This window comes from Aquarana catesbeiana, linkage group LG13 (assembly GCF_042186555.1).
Source record: "Aquarana catesbeiana isolate 2022-GZ linkage group LG13, ASM4218655v1, whole genome shotgun sequence".
NCBI lineage: Eukaryota > Metazoa > Chordata > Amphibia > Anura > Ranidae > Aquarana > Aquarana catesbeiana.
In genome coordinates, this window is record NC_133336.1 from 146,761,361 (window position 1) to 146,775,746 (window position 14,386).

Consider the following 14,386-nt stretch of genomic DNA (forward strand, 5'->3'; position numbering starts at 1 on the left):
GCCATGAGTCTGCGGGGGAACTGGACCGATCCAAGCTGGTAGGCCGCAAAGCCTATATTACGGGAGCAGGACATCCGACCACCCGCCTCCCAGGCCCAACCACCAGATATCCCCCCAGTAACAACCCCGTGGGGGAAAGTGTGTCTAAAAAGCCCCTAGGCTGGAAGCCTGGGCCTCACCTGGGATGGAGGAGGGGGTGGAGGAGAACCCCAGAGGGACCGACCACCCCAGGGAGTACCCACGCCCCACACCACTCCAGAGAAGGAGGAGACCCCTTACTTACCTCTCCAGCAAAATGCGCAGGTAACGCTCCCGGACAGATCCTCCTCGCCACCGAAGTGGGGGCTATCGGCCATGTGGAATGCTGTGACACAGGCCGAGACCCGGTCGTATGCGACCTCGCGAGACGTTTAACTCGCAGGACCAGCCCCTGTCCAGTGGGGCTATGTCGCAGCCGACCTAGTGCGTAGCTGGGGTCTGCACGCACTCGCTGGCCAGACTGGGGTGACCACTGGATCAAGTGTCCAGCCCGGCAGTTGATTGTAGATACCCCCAGAAAAAATCCAGGAAAATAGAAAATAACAAACAAAAATTCCCAGGACTAGAGATCCCAGCAGGGAACTAGGTCCTTACTCCTGACTAGGCAGAAAAAAAACTGAATACCTAGAGCAGGGAGGGGGTTATATACTGACTGAGGACAGCCCATGGGAGTAGCCAGGTGTTTTGTTTTCGTTCTGCCTAGTCCTACTCCTGCAGAGACGATATAACCCTATGGTTCTGAATAAGGAAGGCTGTGTCAATGAACGAATGAGAAATTTTGTTTGGGTACAGCGTTGCATGACTGAGTATTTAAAAAAAAAAAAACGTGTCTTATGAAAATTATAAATGTGAATCAAAATCAATTATAATAAAATACATCATAATAAAAATATATTATACAAAATATATAGTGTATAAAAAAGGAATATGAAACACCAGTCCATAAAGTGATAATGTGCAAGGCCCTTGAATTCAGTGCAACACCAGCACTGGATGAGGCAAAAATATCTTCTTACCAGATCCAAATCTGGCTTTTCTCCTCACACATACACATCATCTCTCAGAGTATGTCTCTGTGCAATGTCACCAGACACATTTTAATTGTTTCACCCTTGCCTAATACGTTTGGAGAGTGCTCCTGGGGTGTGTCGGTGTGCTCACTTTTTCCTTGGGTTCATTCCCTCAGCAATCAGGATAGACTTGCCTCGCAGATCCTGACTTGCAACACTGCTTATTTAGAACAATTTATACATATGCTATGCTTTTGCTCCTGATGAGTGGCAACTGGCCACAAAACCCATCGAGCCTATCAATGTCATCATGTTCACAACACATAGCTTGACCTCAACTGTGATTCATTTGTATCTATTACGCAATAAGCATTTGGCTATTTATACTAGTTACTTCCATGGGATACTATGCAATTTTAGATGTGTGCATGTGTACTTATATTAATTCCTCTTTTTTGTATGCCATCGCCTTGTATGCCAAATACTCATGTTCAACCATGTATCACAGGTTTATGAGGTATGCTTTTTTTATATGCCAATTAAACAATTTTACATTTTCTCCTACCATGTGTCTTGTGCCTCACTCAAAGTCCCAAAAACCCCTTATTGCAGATCATCTTAGCTTATTCAGCCTGCTCATGGGGAACCGTTGGTGAAAACGAGCCAATCGAGACGCTGCACAATGAGTTTTCCTTTTCTTATATGATTAATGGTTGGATCGCCTTCTGTGGAAATCCAGCGATTATTACCTTTGGCCCGTTTTAACCAACGGTTCCCCACAAGGAGGCTGGATAAGCTAAGATGATCTAAACCTAATCTGAGGGGTAATAAAGCTCACAGATGCGAATATAGACCTTGGATCTGGTAAGAAGATATTTCTGGTCTTTGGATCTGGTAAGAAGATATTTTGGCCTCATCTATCTAAGCACTGGGTGTTGCAATGAATTCAAGGACCTTGCACATTATCACTTTATGGACTTTGGTGTTTCACATACATTTTTTATATATTGTATATAATATTTTATGATGTATTTTATTATAATTCATTTTGATTCACATTTTTTATTGATTTTCATAACACTTTAAATATTTTTAAATATTTTTTAATTATGTTTTTTTAATTATGTTGCCGTGTACAATGTTGTGAGTGCTGCTGTCAATTTGATCATTTAATTTTAATCAACTCACATATACACTAAGCGCATTCATTTTTCCATATTTATGACTGTGTCATTCAAAGTGTGAAAGCACTGAAAGCTGAAAATTGGCCTGGGCAGGGAGGGGGTAAAAGTGTCTAGTATTGAGGTGGTTAAAGGACAAATGCAAACTAGAAACATTTAGCGATTATAACCACTTCTGCAACAGTGCTGTTACTTTGGATGATGTTTTTTTTTTTCTGGAAGAATAGCCATTCTACTAAGCAGAACTTTGTTAATGAATTCAATAAAATGATGGAGCAAACTGATACAGCTTTTTGGCATTACACAGTAAAGACAAACTAACCAAAAGCATAAGCAATATATTTCAGTTCAGTCACTTTAAATTACAAAATAAAATAGCTACAGACGATCTATAATAGCAAGCAATAGTAAGATACGAACAGATGCGAACTAGAAACATTTAGTGATCATAAATAAACACTATTGCAACAGTGCTGTTACTTTGGATGATGTTTATTTTTTTCTGGAAGAATAGCCATTCTACTAAGCAGAACTTTATTAATGAATTCAATAAAATGATGGAGCAAACTGATACAGCTTTTTGGCATTACACAGTAAAGACAAACTAACCAAAACCATATGCAATATATTTCAGTTCAGTCAGTTTAAATTTTACAAAATAAAATAGCTACAGACAATCCAGAATAGCAAAAAATACTAAGATATACAAATTGTCTATAGTCACCTCAACACTTTAAGGAGCTCCAATTTGAATGAGTTATTAATAGGGAAATAGATTAGGTGCAGTATTAGATCCTGGCAAAGGCTAAGTAGAGATATCACCACAAAGCTATGTTTTCAGTAATAGAATGTTTTAGTGTACGTTCGTACTATTATTATATTTTTGGATTCATATGCTTCCAGTATAGCAGTTGACAAACACATCAGAGAATACTTGTCAATTCTTGCAGCTGGACCCAAACTCTCTAGGCATTCCCTTATTAAACTTACTCATTAGCAGAATCAGTTTGTGATTGCTAAGACCAACCATATATGGATCGAAATTTGGCTGGTTCAGCAGGAAATGGATGAATTTCGATTCATGTATGGGCAGGGTGGAATTGACTTCTGTACACCCAACCTGTCAAATTTTTTCTGCTCAATGAGTGCTGCCGGCTATAGGCGGCTACACTGATCAATGTATGGGGAATTCTCCTCAGTGTCAGAATAGAATAGCGCAGTGGGGTGTGTGGATGGGGGAATCAAGTCATTTTTTTCTTCGTTCAGCCCAATGTATATTCCTTAAGATTGGTGCTGGAAATATCTACAAAGCTCTATCAAAAAGCACATACCTCTACATTTGCTAGCTACAAACATTTATGTTTGTACCACAGTTGTGCAGCAGGATAATCATTGGCTGGCCAGATTGTAAATGCATGACCAAATTATGTAATGTCTGGCAGTAGTAATAATGAAATCCTCTCTACTGCCATATTGTGTATGTATGCCTGAAGGACAGTGCTTGATGGAAAGCTGTGGAAGAATTTGGTTTGGTAAGCATACCTGTTTAAAGTGACGGGTCCTTTCAGTAAGCTCTGATATGATGTATAACAAACTAGTCGCAGAGCTGCCATGGTAGGCTCCATGGATAAAATGAGAGGTTTTAGCACAATTCATTCAGGGAAATTAAACTTCTCATATGGACATTGGGAAATAAAAGCTATAGGTCTGTTTGTGCTACAGTATTTAGTATGTGAGTGCACATATATATATCTATAGATTTAAAGAAGAAATCCGGGTATAGATAACTACCTAGTAACACTGGTCCAGCTTGGACCAATGTAACTATGCATATACTATACCTGGCTGATCCCCCTAGAAGCTAGAAAACACTGTAGTGCGCACTGCTACTCCAGTGATCACCACTAGCTTCCGAGTCCTCTACGGAGTGGCTGCACAGTGAATACAGGAATACAGGCATGTGAATACAGGCATGTGCCTAATTTAGAGATTGCTTAGCATTTTATAACAGGCATTTAAATTGTGCTGACAGTTTACACAGCACTTTACATATATAGTGTACATTCATTTTCTCTATGTATTCAAACCGTTGTCTGACTGTAGTGTGGAGGCCGGAGAGTGACATCACAATCTCCAACCTCGCTCAATTAGAAAATGCAAAGCGTTCTCTGCATGGCACTCATGCAAGCAGGCGACCTGCTGCGTTCACTAAGCAGTTGGGCAGCCACTCGCCATGGAATCCAGAAGCTAGTGGAGATCACTGTAGTAGTGGTGCCTTCTATGGTGATTTCCAGCTTCCAGGGGGATCAACCAGAAATGGCATAGTTACATTGGTCCAACCTGAACTAATGTAACTGTGTAAAGATATACATACCAGAAATTCATCTTTTTTAGTTGCATTTAACCTGTTAAAATTGGTTACCTAGCAATCCTGGTGTATATGAGAAACAACATTGAAAAAGAGCAAAGTACATTTAAAACAAAGCACAGGCAACAAATTAAATAACCCTTTTCTAACTTGCCCAGTGTGTAAAAATATAAAAAGATGTACAAAATGTATATAAAATGGCTAAATTTTACTGCATTACAACACCTCTCCGTATCCCAACAGTATTGTCTCTCTTGAGCTTTCTGTCTTCTTCATGCTGTTTGCGTCTGTAATCACTTTTAAAGAAAATATAGAATAAAAGGTGATTAAAAAAAATTTTGCTGTCCACAGTTTATTCTGCTAAATAAAGGAATAGCAGTGAGTTTGCCAACAAATCTTTATTTGATTATTTGCTACTCAGAGATTTTAACAGCAGACAACTATTAAAAACAAAAACCTAAGCTGGATATTACAATGAGATTCAGTACTGTGCTAGTCTTAAGCAGGTGTGAAAAAACGCAGTAAATGAAGAATGCTTCAAAAATATAAGTGTTAATAGTTTATGTTTATCAATTAACAGAATGGATCGTAAATGAACAGAAGAAAACATTGGATTTTATCCACATACTTACCTGTAAAATCCATTTCTTGTAGTACATCATGGGACACACAGCAGGTTATAATCATTACTATCTGGGTTATGCACCACCTATAGGTAAATGGACACTGGCAGATCAATCAGACAGTCCTCCCCTATAGAACACTTCCTATACAGGAAGTACCTAAAATTTTGTAGCAAGCAATGATGATCCCAGAAAAGAGGGGAGGGACCTCTGCGTCCCGTGATGTACTCCAAAAAATGGATTTTACAGGTAAGCATGTAGAAAAAAAAATCAAATTTTCATTACCATACATCACGGGACACAGAGCAGGTTATAATAATTACTTTCTGAAACATCCCAAAGCAATATACTTCAGGGGCAGGGGGACACAATCACAGAAACTGCCACCTAAGAAGGACCTATTCTGCCGCTGATAACATACTGTGGCCAAAGGCAGTATCCTCCGTGGCTCTGACAACCACCTGATAAAACCCTGTGAATGTATGGTGAATAACCATGTAACGGCCTTGCAAACCTGAGCCACTGACGCCTGATGGCGGATAGCCCAAGATTCCCCCTACCCACTTGGTAGAGAGCGCTCTCACCAAAAAGGGTGGGCCTTGGCCTTTCAAACAATAGGCTTGAATGATTAACTGGTGGATCCAATGAGAATTAGTTAACCTGGAGGCCGCCTGCCCTTCCTGGGCTCTTCTGGCAGCACAAACAATTCCTGACCTGTGCCGACAAGTCAAGTAAATACTGACCGCGCAAACTACATCCAGAGTATGCAGCGATCTTTCCCTTGCCAACTGTGGACGAGGAAAAAAGAAAGGCGAAACACTGTCCTGATTTGAGTAAAAAATAGAAATAACTATATGCAGGAAAGATGAATGGGGATGCAACATCACCTTATGATGCAAGACCAAGAACAGCTTTTTAAATGAAAGAGCCATCATCTCTGACACTCTTCTTGCCAAAGCAATAGTAACCAAAGAAGCCACCTTCCAAGTCAAAGGACTAACGGAGTTTCTCACATTGGTTGAAAAGGGTGATCCAGGGACAGCGAGCGGCGGCAGGCGTGGACCATCATGGATCAGGAGAGCCAGGGGACAGTGCCACCCCACAGGTTGTAACAGAGGAGGTGGACGTGTAACCAGCGGGACCAGGAGTCAGAGAGGGACAGACAGACCGGGAGAGGCGGTGGGTGAGTGGACCAGAGGGGGAGGCGTGTGACAGGCAGACCAGGGAAGCGGTGGGAGCAATGAGAGACAGACTGCCCGACGGAGTGAAGGTCTGACAAGCCCTGCAAGTGTCAGATTGCAGGGGCGGTGAGCAGGAGCAGAGTGGACAGAGTGTCACAGCTATCAGAAATGACTGACAGGCTGACTGTGTTGTTGAGGACCCGAGTACTGTAGAGTAATATTGAACAACTAGGCGGGTGCCCTTAGTACCTAGGAGAACCTTAACACCTGGGGAGTACCTTAACACCTGGGAGTAATTTCACTTAACATCTAAGAGTAAATTAATACTTGGGAGTAACTTAGTACCCAGGAGGAACTTAGTACATGGGAGTGTAGGATACAAAAATACAAACTGCTCACAAGAGAAGAGAAAGAGAAAGATGGGGGATTTAAGGATGGAGAAAGATCTGGGGGCCCTAGTAGATGACAGATTGAGCAATAGCATGCGATGTCAAGCTGCAGCTACCAAAGCAGGCAGAATATTAGCATGCATAAAAAAGGGATATACTCCAGAGATAGAACAATAATCCTGCCACTTTATAAAACATTGGTTAAACCACATGTGGAGTATTCTGTCCAGTTCTTGTCATCCGTCCTCAGAAGGGATGTGTTGGTACTGGTGAGAGTCCAAAGAAGGGCAACAAAATTAATAAGGAGACTGGAGGACCTCAAGGAAAGACTGCAAACACTAAACTTATTCTTGCTGGATAAAAAACACTTGAGAGGAGATATGATAGCGATTTACAAATACCTCAATGGCGATCTCAGCATAGGACAAAAACGATTCAGTCTCAAGGAGTGTAAGAGGAGAAGGGGCCACTCATTGAGATTGAAAGAGAAGCAGTTTAACCTTAAACTGTGAAGGGGGTTTTTCACTGTCAGGGCAATACGGATGTGAAACTCTCTTCCACAATTGGTGGTGGCTGTGGGGAGTATTAATAGTTTTAAGAGACTCTTAGATGTGCATCTTAAGAAACACGACATACAGGGATATGGGAAATAAATATAGACACTGACATACGTGCACCTACACAGGTTGAACTGGATGGACTATTGCCTTTATTCAACATCTATGATACTGTAAAAAGGTGACTTCTGCAAGGACAGCTAAAATCAAGTTAATGTCCCAAGGACACAAGGGTGGCCTGACAGGTGGGACTGTCTGCAATACACCCTGCATGAAGTACTAATCAAGGCGTGGGAAACAATGGCCTCTGGAAAAAAAAATATGGATAGGAGACAAAATCTGACCCCTTAATGATACTTAAGGCTAATCTAATTTCCAAGTCCTGTAATAGAAGCTTCCTGTTCAACAGTGTGGAAATAAAAGGACCCAAGACCATTAAGTCTAGCTGGACTGGAAGTATCTAAGGAGCATCCCCTGCAAGATTCATTATGTCGGAGTACCAAGCCCCCCTGAGCTTGGCTGGCTAATTCTTTTATCTGTGCTTTCACCTCCTGGAATTTTCGCAAAAGATGCCACAGTAGTTAAAACAGGGGAAAGGCGTAGCTTAGGGAGCATTGGTCCCCAAGGTGTTACACAGTGGACTTAATGAGGACACAGGAGGTGTCTCCAGATGATTGGACATTAGGTTACGAGAACACGTGAATAGAATTAGAAAAGGCTTTAAACACCATAGTTTGTCTAACCATTTTAGATTGTTTGATAATAGGGATCCTAGGGGTTTCAAGTTTTGTGGAATTGATAGGGTTGAGGCACATTGGAGGGGTTCCAACCTCAAGAAATCCATTTCACAGAACGAAACCCAATGGATACACAGGTTGGGCACTTTGAGCCTGTATGGTTTAAATATTGAATTCAATCTGAATTGTTTTTTGTCTAATTGGTAGGGATCAGCATTATTTTTATTTGTTTCATTAGCATTATTTGTATCATTTTATTTTTATTTCTATTTATTTTTGCTGACCATCAATTGGTAATAATTAACGATTTTGTTTACCATATGAACTTTTATTAGTTAACTTTTTATTAATTAATTTTTACTAATGAATTTTATATTTACCAATGTATTGTCATTTCATTATCACTACAAAATGGAAGGAGGAGAGAAAGGGGATAATAGTAGATGGGAAAGTTGGAAAAACTACAAAGTCTCGGATATTTATTTAGATAGGATAAAAGAAAGAACAGGTGCAGAGCCAAGTGGATAAATAAATAACATAAAGGAACGGACCAGACACAGGGGAGGGGGAGGGGGGGTGGGGGGAAATAAGAGGAACTGAGAGAGAATAAGATAATAATAGGGTTTATAATTATAGAAGGCGGTTTGTCGCCGGTTTTTAAAAATATTTAAGAATATCCTAGAAGGGAAAAATAATAAAGATGTGACGGAAACAATCCACAATGATGTGAAAAAGGAGAAGAGATAAAGTTTGACACATAAAGTTGAAATAATGTCTCTCGGAAAATTTTCGCTGAAGTGGATTTAAAAAGAAAAAAAAAAAAAAAAAAAAAAAAAAAAAAAAAAAAAAAAAAAAAAGAAAAGGCTTTAAACACCATAGTTTGTCTAACCATTTTAGATTGTTTGATAATAGGGATCCTAGGGGTTTCAAGTTTTGTGGAATTGATAGGGTTGAGGCACATTGGAGGGGTTCCAACCTCAAGAAATCCATTTCACAGAACGAAACCCAATGGATACACAGGTTGGGCACTTTGAGCCTGTATGGTTTAAATATTGAATTCAATCTGAATTGTTTTTTGTCTAATTGGTAGGGATCAGCATTATTTTTATTTGTTTCATTAGCATTATTTGTATCATTTTATTTTTATTTCTATTTATTTTTGCTGACCATCAATTGGTAATAATTAACGATTTTGTTTACCATATGAACTTTTATTAGTTAACTTTTTATTAATTAATTTTTACTAATGAATTTTATATTTACCAATGTATTGTCATTTCAATGTTTTTTAAATAGACTGTTTGCTAATAAAGTTTTGTTAAATTTATGGCAATAAACAGGAAGTGATGTGAGTGAAGGGAAGTGGGTGTTTAATCACACCAGATGGTTTTCCCCGCATACGATTGGCCATTCAGCTTGGAGACACCCGCTCTCTTGCATATAAATTTCATATATAACTACTGTATATAGGTGCGTCACATCTAGTGTGCAAAGCTGCAGGGAGTGCTTCACATCTGGTGTGCAAAAAGTGCAAAGAAAATGTTGCAGACAAATTTTCAGGCGTACCAAGACACCCCCACATGTGTCCCCACTCACCAGATCACAATGACACCCAGCTTTTCAGTCTGGGAGTCAATAAAGGCTTAAAACGATATCCGAAGGATGTCACAGGATGACAGGTTCACTGTTGAGATTGGATAATACACAATCCTTCAACGTTAACTCTCAGCCATGAAAAACAGGTACCCATAAAGAAAAAGAGGGACCAATAGTGAAGTATGCTAAGAAAGGATATTTATTGCGCATAAAAGTACATATTTAGACGTAAGTTAAAAACAGGCATGGAAATGATAACAGAATGCAGCAAACGCTGTTGTTGGCATTCCACAAGACCGGAAGTGACGTCAGTACCGGAAGTGCGTTGCGTCAATGCATTTCGCCTTCCCACAGGGCGTCAACAAAGGTCCTTTGATGACACCCTGTGGGAGGGCAAAATGCATTGACGCGATGCGCTTCCGGTACTGACGTCCCTTCCGGTCTTGTGGAACTCCAACAACGGCTTTTGCTGCATTCTGTTATCATTTCCATGCCTGTTTTTAACTTACGTCTAAGTATGTACTTTTATGCGCAATAAATATCCTTTCTTAGCATACTTCACTATTGGTCCCTCTTTTTCTTTATGGGTACCTGTTTTTCATGGCTGAGAATTAACGTTGAAGGATCGTGTATTATCCAATCTCATCAGTGAACCTGCCATCCTGTGGATATCATTTTAAGCCTTTATTGACTCCCAGACTGAAAAGCTGGGTGTCATCGTGATCTGGTGAGTGGGGACACATGTGGGGGTGTCTTGGTACGCCTGAAAATTTGTCTGTAACATTATCTTTGCACTTTTTGCACACCAGATGTTAAGCACTCCCTGCAACTTTGCACACTAGTTGTGAAGCACCTATATAGTTATATTTGATATTTATGTTTTTTGTTTACACTTATTATGGGTCTGTGTTTGTAAGCGCTGTATTTATGTATTGTCACTATGGTCAAGTGTTTGGCAGCACTTTGTGTATAGCAGCTTCATTCATTTTTTATTACCCTTTTTTCCACACCATCAGCGCAAGTTTATATATTTAGATTATATATTTTCACTGCATATAAATTCCGCCTTGTGAAAACCAGAAGCGATGTCCTTGATGACGCCCTGGAGGAGGGGCAAAAAGCGTAGACACATTTCCGGTTTACGTACCAGTGACGCAACTTCAGGTATCTGTGGAACGCACACTGCAGATGGGAACCTGGAACACACTGATGCCCGTTTTTCAAGCCGTCTTGTGAGTGGCGTTTTTGTTAATGCGCAGTAACTTAGTGCTGGCAGTACTTCACTATGTACCTTCTCTCTTTTTTCAAATATATATCATCCTCTATGGTCCATATGTAAATGGTCTGTGGAAGCCTCTCTGATATTGGATCCATACACCACAACCCCACTAAGCATTTCTGACCCCTGGACTGCAAAGCTGAGGGTCCATAAGCTCTGGTGAGTGGGGTTACAAGAGGGGAGTGTGTTCTCTGAGACTCCTTTCAACCTGGATGCTTGAACTGCCGTTGGAAGCACTTGGCACTTTATTCTATTGTATTATTTAGTATTAGATTATTGCACTTTGCACTTTTATTGTGTTTACATTCATACTAATAATCCACTAGCGCTGTCAAAATTTGTATATCCACAGGGGGTGTCAGTCTCAATATACCTCAATAATCCTTGCTCATGGAGCAGTCGGTTCCAGCTTTAAAACTAAATATAAGAAGCAAAGGGAATCCTCCAATACTTCTCTGCCTGAGGATATTATATTATCTATGTTGAGGCGGTTCTCTATGTTCCAGACAGCAAATGTTCCTCTACATAAAGGTCCAAGCATTGCCCAGAAGGCTCTGTTCCCAGGGTATTGCAGGGGATTGAAAGATCACCACTGATGACAGTCTCTCTGGTTGGGGGATGGTTTGGAGGTGACTACAGTTCAGGGGACTTGGTCTCCACCGGAGCGAACACTGCCCATTAATAACTTGGAACTTCGGGCAGTACACCTTGCTATAGATTAATCGGATGAACCAGTTGTACAGGTTTGTGGCCAGTGTTCAGTCCAACAATACCATTGCAGCGGCATATATAACCACCGGGGTGGCACCAGGAGTCATACGGCTCAGGAAGGTGAACTACATTCTGTCTGAGGCAGAACACCATCTGCCATCTGTGTCGCCAGTACATATTCCAAGTATAGAAAACTGGCAGGGAGTTTTTACCAGTCGTCAGCATCTCATACCGGGACAGTGGTCCCTGCATCCCTAGATGTTTTTGGCAATCTGCCAGCATTTGGAAACTTTGCAGGTGGATCTACTGGATTCCAGGTTCTACAACAAGTTGGACAGGTTGTGTCAGACGAGAGTCCCTAGGGGGGCCATGGCCAGCCTGAAGGGCAGTGTCACAAAATGAAAATGGCAACATTCTACTGAAAATTGTAGAAGCTTTGATGAGCCTGGAAAAACTGGCACACGAAGATATGCATTATTGATGACTTTGGACACCCAAAATCTACCTCTTGCAGAGAGGACATCATTGGTTGGATGATCCCATCTGAAATAGAAGGGTGTTTAGAAACTTGCTTAGTGCCCTGAGATCTAAGATAGACCCCATGTCTCTATTTGGTTTTGGGGCCACTATCGGTTGAGTGTTATAATATTGAGCCCATAACTTCTCTCCAAGAGCAAATGCAAGGCTTAGACTGACTCTCTGTGGACCCAGAAGGTCCCAAAGAGGCATATGTAACCTACCAGGTTTCTGCCGGAGTCGACCTAAAGACGGAGCAAACTACCCAAGTGAATCCACCTAAGGGGGCCAATGAGGATGTCAGGGGTGCTAGCTCACCATACCCATTTATCTGATCCCAATTTTTGAGGATAGCTAAAATATAGGGGGAGGTCTAGTCTGAATGGCCTTGTGCCATAGCCTGAATCGATGGGGCACCTGCAAGATTACGACGAGCTATGTTTTTTTCAAGTAGGACCCATAGTTTATCTGACGTGTTATGGTGCCAATTTGAAATGCATACTAACGTCATGGCCTTCTAGTATAGAATGATATCTTTACGGCATCGTAGGATGGAGTAAGCCAATTTAGGGTGTTGACCTCCCCAAATATTGTAAACAATGTGGCCAAAGAAGGCTGGAGGCAGAGAAATAGGTACTGTATAAAAGGTACAGAATTTTCTGAAGAATATTCATCTGAAAGCAGAGCTCCAGGCTCCTTCAGAAAAAAATCTAAATACTGTACCTGCTGACTTTTAATATTAGGACACTTACCTGTCCACGAAACCAGCGGTGTCCACATCTGAGCCAGTTTTTCTATCAGCTCTCGGGTGCTGCCATCTCGGCTAAGGGAAACTGGCAGTGAAGTCTTGCGGCTTCACAGCCAGTTCCCTACTGTGCATTCGCACTTCACTTTGTGAATGACCCAGCAGCAGGGGAAGGAGAAAGGGGACCAAGCTTCTAGCTGAGTTTGCAACGGCGAACTCAGCCAGAAGTGGGAGTGGGTACCTGTCGAAACCAGGTACCCGCCCGCTCCCCCTGAAAGGTGCCAAATGTGGCAGGAGAGGGGGGGAGGCAAAGAAGCGGAGCTTCCCCTTTTGGATGGAGCTCCACTTTAAGCACTTTGACTCAGCTTAGCCAGGTAAAAGTTATGCCAGGATTTTAAATCTCGGTCTGTAGTAAAGCAATTGAGAGTCCGGGAAAATACGAACTCCCAAATATGGCAAAGTCTGTGATTGCCAAGAAAATGTGAAATTTGCCTGATGTTGTGACTTCATTCCCTCTCGGACAGTGATAATATTTCTGATTTACTAAAGCTAATGCGGAAGTTGGCGAGTTGGCCATATCTGTGAATCTCAGCTACCAAAATCGGTCAAGTGGGATGTAGAAAAGAATATCATCGGCATACACCGAAAGTTTGTGCTCTGTCAAGCCCACATGGAAACCCCGCACAAACTCATTTTGACGAATTTTTTGATGAAAGGCTTCTGGGACTAAGGCAAATATTAAAGGGGACAGTGGGCATTTCTGTCTGGTGCCATTACGGATCGGAAAAGGATGGGAAAAGACACCATTGACATTCACTCTGGCTTCTGGTTTGTGATAAAGCACTGATATCCAACCCTTCATCTTCTCCTCCAGTCCCAGTGATTGCAGGGTCTCTAAGATTGGGAAGGTCCACGTCTAATCCATTGGAGTATATTGACCCTGATAGTGTTATCTCCGGCCTATCTTCCCATTATAAATCTTGTTTGATCACGGAGGATTATCGAAGAGAGGTGATTCTGCAATCTAGTAGCCAATAGTTTAGAGAAAATTTTGGTATCAGTGGGATATGGGATGGTAGTTTTGGCACACCATTGGATCTTTTCCTGGCTTTGCAATGACCACTATGTGGACCAAGGGAGCCTCCCGAGGACGGGGACTGGCCACAGTATAATATTAAGGTAGCTACATAGCGGTTCCAGTAAGAGGTAGGATAATTTCTTATAGTATGTGTTCATAAAGCCATCGGGGCCTGGACTTTTCCCTTTAGGGAGATCAGCAACAATGGCTGCCAATACGAGAGGTGAAATTGGACAGTCTCATTTCTGAGTTAGCTCTTTAGAAAGAGTGGGATAGGCTACCGCTTGTAAGTAGTTTTGTATCTGCCTCCGTCTATGTTGTTAAGCCTGGGGGGACATGGCGGGGTGGAGGTTATACAAGGATTTATAGTAGGTAT

General features: G+C 41.5%; 1 protein-coding gene across 4 annotated transcripts in view; it reads right to left on the bottom strand.

Moving 5' to 3' along the window:
* Positions 1–2,692: 2,692 nt before the first annotated feature.
* Positions 2,693–14,386, bottom strand: part of NUSAP1 (nucleolar and spindle associated protein 1) — a 609,977-nt gene continuing 598,283 nt past the window's right edge. For 3 of the 4 annotated variants that reach the window (XM_073608871.1, XM_073608868.1, XM_073608870.1), the window contains one exon: positions 2,694–4,894. In XM_073608871.1, coding sequence (XP_073464972.1) covers positions 4,807–4,894 — 88 coding nt within the window. In that variant the 3' untranslated portion in view covers positions 2,694–4,806. Of the gene's footprint in view, positions 4,895–14,386 lie in introns of all 4 variants that reach the window. The other variant, XM_073608869.1, reaches the window with a different exon arrangement.